This window comes from Scleropages formosus, chromosome 22, assembly GCF_900964775.1.
Source record: "Scleropages formosus chromosome 22, fSclFor1.1, whole genome shotgun sequence".
Lineage (NCBI taxonomy): Eukaryota > Metazoa > Chordata > Actinopteri > Osteoglossiformes > Osteoglossidae > Scleropages > Scleropages formosus.
The window spans coordinates 20,090,510-20,101,001 of NC_041827.1; the positions used below are offsets into that span (position 1 = coordinate 20,090,510).

General features: G+C 41.8%; 1 protein-coding gene across 1 annotated transcript; it reads right to left on the reverse strand.

Moving 5' to 3' along the window:
- Positions 1–310: 310 nt before the first annotated feature.
- Positions 311–9,459, reverse strand: ppp4r2b (protein phosphatase 4, regulatory subunit 2b). Its single transcript, XM_029247637.1, has 9 exons — positions 9,309–9,459; positions 7,937–8,018; positions 5,412–5,582; positions 4,946–5,039; positions 4,654–4,691; positions 2,808–2,876; positions 2,464–2,604; positions 2,035–2,312; positions 311–1,801 (listed from the first exon to the last, which is right to left on the reverse strand). The coding sequence occupies exons 1-9, from the start codon at positions 9,340–9,342 to the stop codon at positions 1,500–1,502; spliced, it is 1,209 nt and encodes a 402-aa protein (XP_029103470.1). The 5' UTR covers positions 9,343–9,459; the 3' UTR covers positions 311–1,499.
- Between the last annotated feature and the right edge of the window lie 1,033 nt (positions 9,460–10,492).

Here is a 10,492-nt window from a genome sequence, read left to right on the forward strand (position 1 = left end):
TTACAATCAGAATGAAAACATGACTTTAGGGCCAAAAAAAAAAAAAGACATGTAAAATTTGCTCAAGAAATCAGCTACCGGAAAAAAAAAAAAAAAAGTTGAATTCTCCTAAAACCTGTTTTCATGCATTAAGTTGCAGGGCTATAATTAACATCTGCATAAAAGGACACATTTTCAGACAGATGAAAAACAGATTACTCTGAATATCAAAATACTGAAGCAAAGAAATACTTAAAGGCTTTTTATTGTTGTCAAATATCCAAGTGAAATAAAGTTCTCTTCATAAAAATGAGACATAACCATACTTTTGTGAACATTTATTGCTTTATAGGAACTGTATTGAAAGCCCACTCAGCTTACACAACTTCATATAATTATATAACATTTCACAAAGGCAGTGATCACATACAATCTACAAAATCTATTTTACAGAAATGTAAAAATTCTACATATCAAAAAGTACAGTCACAGGAACATGTACAAATGTGGCAGCCAGTATTGCTCTGGGTATCTGTCAGCAAAACGTGGTATTTAATGAGTGAGCATGTTTTCAGCTGGTGCTCCATAGTGAACTGGCTGCCAGAAAGCATTTCAAAAAATAGATAACTCCTTTGAAAAGTTAATATAAACTGTGGTAGTTTGATACAATCTAAATTCAACACCTTGTATGTGACCTTTAAACAAGGCAGTTACTAAGTTGTATCAGTCTTTCAAAGTCAACAGTGAAACAACTATGACACAACAAAATCAGTTGAGAGGACAAGACCTCGACATTAAAACAGTATTTTGGAGGGGGAGGGTGGGAACAAACCATATGCATCCACCTCCACCCACTGTCTGGTTGCCTCCAAAGCTTCCCCTCCACAACTGCAGCATTCGTGAAACTGACAACTGAATGCAAACAAAGTTGAGAGCGAAAAAGGGAAGTGGGTTCACTGCTACTGTAGGGGACTCCCTGATGCAGGGCTCCTAATGTGGGACAGTGGGATTGTGGGAAAGGGTGCTCAGGTCCTCAAACACTCCCAGAGTGTCTTCTGACCTGACCCTTGTCGGGTGCTGGATGCACAGCTCTGTAAGACAACCCTAACTCTTAGCCTCTCCGTACTGCATGCAAGCACAGTTGGCACAAAAACGAAGTCAGACGGACAAAAAAAAAAAAAAAAAAAAGCTGCAACAGCAAACAAAACCGTGAGCTTCGCAAAATTGAATTTTCTGGAAAAAATTCAAGGTAACTAAGACAATGATCTGAGAAAAGGACAGTGAGCAACCTGACAGACAGACAAAACGGTTAAGAGAAGCATCATACGCATGAAAGAAAAACAAAGATGAGAAACCTACAATAAAAAAGAATATATACACAAAGCAGCAGCCATGTGAATGCAGAGCTTGGGGTTCAAACATGCGGTTATTCTCAGAAAACTGGGATGCGCAAAGCGAAAGCTCTTTGCCCGCTAAAGGAACACTGTACCCATAAATTATGTGATGAAGGACGAAGTGTTTTAGTCCTGCTCCATGGGTTCCTCATGCAGGGATGCATCCTGTATGGTGCCCTCACTGGAAGAAGTGGAGGCAGCTTCCCTGGAGCCACTCTCCACACTGCTGCTGCTACTACTGACCAGATTGGCACTCTCACCCCCATCGTTTACAGAGACAGGAGGCTTCACGGGCTGGACTTGTGGCTCTGATTGGTCCATTTCTCTGGTACTCTCAGACCTCACTTCAAGTGAGGGAGACGCCCGTCTCTCAGCCTTCTCTTCCTCACTGCTCGGTAATGAGGACCCTTTCTGTGTGTTCGAAGGCCCTGTGGAGAACATATTGGAGCAGGGCTAAGAAAGACACCCTGGTGGGAAAGTAGGAGCTGCAAGACATGCCTGTCCATTACTGTCCAAGCAGAGGAATAAGTGCTCATATTTTTGCTTTTTTTCCAGCACCAAAAACTTCAGAATGGTAACAGCACCTATGATTCTATAGCGCTACAGAAACACAGTCAGAGCTCTACACTACTTCATTCACTTGTATAAGAACATACATTACCTTGCCCTTCCAACATCAGAGAGCTTGCAGCTTCACCCTTCTCTTCACTCTCCCCTCCATCTCCCGGAGCACTTGAAGATGACTGGGTCTCTTTTGCCAGTTCAGACAGGCTTTCAGTAAGGGCAGGACAGTGCATCTCCTTGCTCTCATCCACCTCCTCGCTTTCAAACTTGAGCCTCTTCACTTCATGGCTGTCTGTGTCTGCGGCATCCTCCACTTCAGTGTGCTTGTTCTTCACAGGGCTTCCAACACCACCTCCCCCATCCCAGGGTGAGGAGCTGTTGAAACAGGAGAGAATAACAATCCACTCTGATACAAGGTTCCTTGGACTGCTGGAGTAAACAAGCAGGATTAAGAATGTGGGTACATATTCCTGATGACAACATGACAGCCTAAGCAGGGCAGCTAGAAGTGAGAACGGCCAAGTACCTGAGAGGTTCGCTGACCTCCAGGCCTGTGTTCAGCGCTTTGATTTCTGCGCTGTCCGGGACACCGTTCGTTGCTAGCGAGCTGGAAAGTGTCAGTTTGGGCCGATTGAGAGGTCTGGGAGTGTCGGGTCCGTTCGCGTTTCTTAGGGAAAAGAAAAATAAGGACAAATGTGCACATGCAGTATTTTCCAAAACACACCAATACTAGAGAAGTGGCAAAGTATTCACAATGCCTGGTGTACATAAATTTGGGGATATATACACACAGATAAAAGGCAAAGAGTTTTGAAAAACAAATTTTACTACAGTCTTCAGACCTGATGTCTTTTTCTTCACTCTTCTCACCTCTCTAAAAAAGCTGACGAGTTCCCAGGAAACATGACTCCATTCATCCTGCTCACACTGCCATTTTTTCTACAGAAAAAAAAAGATTGTAAATTTCCAAACACATCCTGAAGCTGGTTTATGCCAAGTATATTTACCAAAAATAATGTAATAAAATGGTAAAAAGGACATCATAATGATTACTCAGGACAGGCTCCCTATACAGTGTAGTTATGTTAAAAACTTAACTATTAAACTACAAACTTCTGCAACAAATTTGTGCTACCAATGCATGTACTCTGTGTTAATTCAAACAAATAAATGTGCAGATGCTGGCAGTTCCAAAGTCTGTGACCTGGAGAAATGTGTGTCTGCGTGTGAAAAATGTAAACCAATCCATGTGAACCAATTCTGCAGGAGTTATCCTGTGTTAATGAGCAGGCAGGGCCTAAAGCCTACCACTAAAGAAAAAAGCATGATTAGCCTTCTCAGTAACCATGAATGGGATGCAATTGTTGGTGCTACACTGGAAGGCTTTTTAATGAATGGAGTTGAAATTGTTTGGAGTTGAATGGAATGTCTTCAAAGGTGATGTAATCCTGGGAAAAGAACAGGACTTCTGTCGAATTTAAAGGAAGAAGCTCAGGCTTATAATGTGACGCACAGCAACTGCTGCAGAATGCTAGTTAAAATAGAGTCATAGTGTAAAAAGATCTATACAGGTAGGATAGCACTACGATTTGAAAACCTTCTTATGGATCTGTTTGGGAGTAAACAGCACTTTTGACACTCTTAAACCAATCGAAATGTAAGGATATTCAAGACTAATAGAGCAGTCATGCAGACACAGATTGTGTTTGTGGAATTCTACGTGAAAGAACTACATTAATGGACTGAAAATGCATTTAGAACTAGATCTTTACAATCATTAAAATATCCAATTTCTGAAAGTCCCATTAATTTACAAGAAATGACCAAGACCTTACAAAATTCAATCATATTTCAAGAGGTAAAACAAACTGGCATAGGGCTTGCATTTTAACAGTAATTTGCTAGGATTTCAATTTGGACAATACGCACTATGGTCAAAAAAATCTTCCTAACGTTCAAATGAAGAAGTCTGAATGAAGATCTCATATACGGAAAAAGAAAACATTTGTAGGACTTCAGTATTTAACTGCTTTCTATAATCAGTTAATTTGTTAAAATTAAAATTCCAAGCCTTGCGACGGACTAGCGTCCCGTCCTGGGTGTGTCCTCCCCCCCTGGCCTTACGCCCTGTGTTGCCGGGTAGGCTCCGGTTCCCCGTGACCCCGTATGGGACAAGCGGTTCCGAAAGTGCGTGTGTGCGTAAAATTCCAAGCAAGTACTACCAATGTTTTCCCAATAAAATGGAAAAAATATATCTTCATTTTTGCTTCTTATTTAGATTCTATTAACCATATAATTTATGTATTTCAGAGTAAAAATATTTATTGCTTAAAGCAATAGACAATCACAATAGCCAATGCACCTTCTCAGAATTTTAATATTTAGTCTATTTCTTGGAATAAATCAACTGAAAACTCTGAATTCCTGCTTTGTTTTTGGTTAATTTAAATGATTAGTATGCCAGTGGAAAGCTACACAGATGCGCATGACAATGAGTCTAATTTTGATTTCCTTGGGTAAAACTCCCAACTGAGCAGGAGAAAACCACTGCAATTCACAAATTTGTTCGCAAGTCACAAATGTTGTGAAACCCTGTATCTTTGCTGAAAGTCTGACACAAAATATCCATTTAGAAACCCTTATTACAGAAGCATATGATTGCATTGTACGTTAATTCAAAAGCACTTCGAACACATATGTAGTATGATTCACTTACTCAGAACTGGGATAAATATAGCTGACCACCATCACATTCTGAAAGAAAGAGAATAATTTAGTCCAGAACATCTGCACATCTAGGCTTTTTCCCCTCTCACTGCACTTTGTCCTGATTACATTTTCAAAAAAGAAAATCTATAAAGCAAGCATAAAGTTTTTGCTTATCAGAAAGCAAAGATGTGCTGTTTCAAACTGCTCAGCATCTGCCTGCAGCTGACCCGAGTTAAATACTCTTATGTGGACCTAACGTGAGTAAACTACAGGCACTGCTTATCTGCTGCAATGCTGACCTTCTCCAAACCCCGGAGGAACTTATCTGTTCCACTGTAATTCCTCTTGGGCTCCGTGAGCAACTCACACAGACGCTGGATAGTAAAAGGGATCCTTGGGCAAGGAAGAACGTATTAGGAATTCAACAAAAGCCGAAACAAACGAAACCAGGCAACATCTCCAAGGCTCATGTTCACACAGTATCACTGTAAAACTCTTTACGATGGGTGGAGATTAAGTACCTCTCCCCTTCAGCAGATGGTGCTATTGTGTCAAGGTAAATCATCACTGTGCCTACTGTTAAAAACTACTTTTCCAGTTCTAAGCAGCAGGGTGGTGCAGCAGTTTGTGCCAGTGCTTCATAGGACCAGGCTGTGCGTTTGAATCTGGCTCACCCTGAGCAGATTCTACATTCTCCACAGATGTGTACAGGTCACTTTTCATAAGTTTTAATTAAATCTGTTCTGCATTTCATGCTCTGCTTACCCAGTGTACCCATTCGCTATCTTCAGTATCCTCTCCTTCATTTCCTCAAATGGTATGCAGTCCACATTCAGATTCACAGGCCTGCGTGGCTCTGGAGCAGAGGCCTGAAAGTCATCCATCACTTTTTCCAGTTTGTAGAGGAAGTAACTTTTAAACTGTGACCACTGAATCCTGAAAAGGGCGAGAGGTTCAGCAAAGACAAAGGTCATTTACAGTCCTGCATTCACAAGTGTAAGACAAAAACAATGAGCAGACATCTGAAAATAATTGCAATGAACTGCATAATTTGTATTTTGGGCTTATCAAAAAAAAAAACCCAGTCAGTTAAGTTCCACTGTCTAAAATCAACATACTCATATGGGATTCATGTAGAGATGCAACAACCTTCACTTACATTATTAACATTAAAGCTAGAAAGAAAGGAGAAGAGTTTAATGAAATGTACATATGGCAAAGAATAAGATGTACTGTGCATGTTACATAATGTCAAATCAGGTTTGCCCTGAAAGCCCATAAGTAAAACTTCTTTGGAAAGGCAATATTATAACTTCTTTAATTAAAGTAGTTCAAATGTACATTAAAATTGTATACTTTTTCTTCATACAAAAAGTGAATACTATAACTCAGTCACCATTATGTTTTAGAAGGAGGAAAACAGTTATATTCACTCTTAATTTCCCAACTGGTTGTTCTTAACACCAACATCTATGCTTCAAACAATACCTAGGAAACCATATCATGAAAGGTTTGCCTTAGACATACAGTAGAGTAAAATTTCAATCTTGACTAAGATCTTATGTAGTCCAGTGAGAATCGGGAGGTCAGACACTTGCAGTAACTAAATAGTTGAGGGTAGTGTGCCAGGCTGTTTTTTAAAAGAATGAAAAGCAAAGGATTAATTTAAAAATATATATATATGTACTCATATTGTTCAAGAGATTTTCTAAACTACTTGAATGGTTGTCAGATTAAAAGCAGTTTGATATCAGAGAATGTGTGCAGTTTAACACTGCAGGAAACTGCTCATACACAAAGGCCAAAGTTTTCCTTACTGATACGAAATCACATGGTGCAAAATGACCTGATTCAAGGGTAGGATGCAAGACAACATAGTGACTACCAGTCTAGTCCCACACAAGTTCCCCTTCCGAGAAAACAAAAAGAAAATCCAGAGAACCTTTAATTCTGTGGAGCACGCATGAGGAAGCAAGCATAAGTTCCATGTTGTATGATGTGGGCAGAAAGGACCAGAACAAAGCAAATAAGCATTAAAGAGGCAGTTAGTCAGCTGCATTAGCAGCAGCAAAATATAAATAAAGGGAAAACTACCATTTAAAAGGTAAAGGTTGCTGTATCTCTGCATGAATCCCATATAAGTATGTTGATTTTAGATGGTGGAACTTAACAGACCTTTACTTACACTGTCGCCATATTTTTATTTTATTGCTGCTCCTACAGCTCACGGTACTGTCTCTAGCACACGTGATGTGTATATGATGTGTACACTGTCTCTAGTGTAAATACCTCCTGCACAGAGTAAATTACATCTCCTGAATAGTTTTCTTTTTTGTGTTGTATATTATAGGTCTATAAATCTTTTTTAGTATTAGTATATTGTCATTGGGGAGGGGTGCGGGGGCACGGTGGGTTTGGTCTCTGGCGGGTCTGGGGTGCCTTGCGACGGACTGGCGTCCCATCCTGGGTGTGTCGCCTCCCCCTACAGCCTTGTGCCCTGTGTTGCCGGGTAGGCTCTGGATCGCCGTGACCCCGCTTGGGACAAGCGGTTTCAGACAGTGTGTGTACGAATGAATAAATAAATAAATAAATAAATAAATAAATATATTATGTATATTAGTCACCAGACTCTGGCTTGTGTACTGTACCGTCCCGTATTTGCACTCGTGTTGTTTGTAACACACTGCATTGTATGTTCTATGTGCCAGGGAGGCCCAAAGAGAAGCGAAATTTCGTTCTCCTGTAAGCGTAACTCACCCATAGGTGGAATGACAGAGTCGGCTCTGCCCTTATTCAAAGAAACTTACAAAATTAATCGACTTCACAATGACTTAGCCACTTACACAGCAAGATAACCTTAGTGTATCAATTTAGGATAAGTACACTGATAAAGGGTACTACAGTAGGAGTGGGGATTCAAACCAGGAACCTTCAGACTGTAAGGCAAGAGCCGTAACACTAGGTCACCTGCTGTGACGATTACGGGGAGTTTGAAGAGATTCGTTCATCAACAATGCACGCTCAAGAACTGTTTCTTTCAGCGCATAATACAGCACTTTAAGCTTCTACATACTACAGGTGTAGGTGTTATTTTTGGAAGGCAGAGAATCCAGGTGAGGCTGCATTTAAAAATACAGGATTGAAGTGTCTGTTTAGCAAGAACTTGTTAATAAAGCAAGTAAAAAATTGCTAATAAATTTACCAACACCTGTACAGCAAGTGTCAGATGTTGAGGCTGTAGGTGGGATAGATGTTTTCAAAGTAAAGATGGCCTGTGAAGCTGCACTCACATGGTGTCTCCGGTCCTGGCGATGTGGCACAGAAACTGGTCCAGAATGGGACACACTTCTCTCTTCCCTTTCTTCTCAAAATCTGAGGCAACACAAAATAATTTCGGCTGACGATGAGCAACAGCGACCGACGAACTGAGGAAAAGGAAGCCAAAACGCTGCTTTGATTAAGTGAAATAGTGACATGACATACATTTACCTGATACTTGTCTCCAAAGCAACTTACCATGTTGGTCTCCCTACAATTATTTACCCATTTTTACATCTGGGTAATTTTACTAGAGTAATAGTAGGGTAAGTACCTTACTCAAGGGTACTACAGTGGGAGGTGAGGATTGAACCCGTGACCTGTGGGTCCAAAGGCAACAACTCTAATCACTACACTACCAGCTGTCCCATTTACATTTATTCATTTCTCTGAAGATGCATTTTTCTTCAAGTGATCAGTTGAAACATGATAACACAGCTCAAACGTGTGTGTGTGTCAACTTAAGACAAGTGGTGTGAACCAGCCAGCCAGCTAGGCCACATTTACTCCACACAGCCTCCAACTTTACCACGTTCACCACCACTTTCAAGCCGGTCAGGGTAAAGCAGCCAGCCTGTTAGGCAGACGGCAGGTAGACACTTTACCTGTTAACTAGCTCTTTACCTCTCCAGCTGGGTTACAACTAGTCAGTCCAGTACCTCAGACTAGTCACGGCTAACTAAATACTGACAGACAACTAGTGTGGCATGTACTACTGTCCATAAAATTTGGGATATTACAATATCATGTCAAGCACACCTTACTTAATAAGTTATATAAAAATATTTTATCTATTAGCCGAGATTAGCCACACAGTCGGTTGTGGTTACACAACAAGTGCTAGTAGTAGTACGACAACACAGTTACTCGTGGGTAGTAACTATAATCTGTCACACGCGGCACGTCGCTGGTTTAAATGTTTAGTGTGCGCGCGCGCGCGTGTGTGTGTGTGTATATATATATATATATATATATATATATATATACACACACACACACACACACACACACACACACACACACACGAGGATACGCGGTAGTTGTCTTTATTGAAATGTACTTTAACTAGTTAGCCGACGCCGAGTAGCAGAGTCAGTCAGAGAAGGATTCTTGTTGTAATCTATTCCAGGTAGTATAATTATCTGCCATTTGAAATTTAGCATGTTTTATACGTGTATGTATGTGGACACTGCGGTATCCGGCGCTCGTTAAGCTACACTTCACTTGTTAGAGCAGGGAGCAAGAAGAAGAAGAAACACTGACGCTGCCGCGCTCAACTTCACTTCAGCCGCTTCCCGGGCGATTCGCCTCAGAGCCGCGGCCACCGCGCGCGAGCCTTCTCACCTCGCACGGCCTCGAGAACGGCGGCGGGCTCCATGGCGGCGCTGCTTTCCGTCGGCGAGTCCCCGCAGTCCGGCAGCGACCAGGCAGCAGGCGACCGTCGACTTCAGCCTCGGTGCCGGAATTTAGCCCCCCCCCAAAAAATACACACAACATTTAAAAAAAAAAAAAAAAAAAAAAAAAAAAAAAAAAAAAAACTCGAGCTTTCAATATGGCGTCGGTGACGTCACGGAGCGTGGGCGCGCTCAGTTGCTCCGCCTGACCGTCGTGCTCCTGTTTGTCGGTTTAATTATAGTTAAGTACATAATCTCAGCCCTTTGTAAGTAATAATAAGAAAAATACTGGTTATAAAACTAATTTAAAAAGGTTAAACTAATATTGGCTTGTATGTATGTTATATTTACATTTCGCTGATACTTTCCTCCAGACCAAAGCAACTTATAATGATGTTAAGATGCCTACAATTACCCATTTATACAGCTGGGTAATTCTTACTGGAGCAATTCAGAGTTAGGACCTTGCTGCAGAGCATATGTAGCATCATAGGTGCGGATGGGATTCAAACCAGTAACCTGTGGCTCCCAGTGCAGCAGCTCTAGCCCCTATGCTAACAGGGGCCCACAGCTCCCCCCTTTGAATGGAAGAGGTGAGTTAGGGGGTCAGAGCAAAGAACCCGGGATCAAATCCCTTCTGCTGCTGCAGGGCCTTTGATCAAGGTACTTAACCTCAATTAATACAGTAAAACAAATTACTCTGCTTTATAAATGAGTTGCTTTAGAGAAGATTGTCTGCTAAATGAACAAATGTAAAATCACAAAAAACATATTCAAAACACAACACTTTGAATTAAGAACAGACTGTGTGTCATACATGAAATTTCCCAGTTATTTTATCTTCCGTTTTACAAATGCCTCCGGCGAAGTCCAGCCCAGTCCCGTCGCTACGGCGGCCGCAGGTCGCGTTGGGAAACCGGGCCCGTAGCGGCCTCCGCGCACCGTGGAGCGGAGCAGCGGGCATGGCGCGCTTCCCGAGACGCGTTTCTAGGCAACGCGGCGTCGCCACGGCAAGGACAGCATCACAAAGGCTTTTCGCAGAATCAACAGCGAGGAGGCATGACGACGCAAGACCCCTCGAGCGCCAAAGCCGCGGCGCTGGCAACCGGCTCCGTGTCGACGACACGCAGAGGC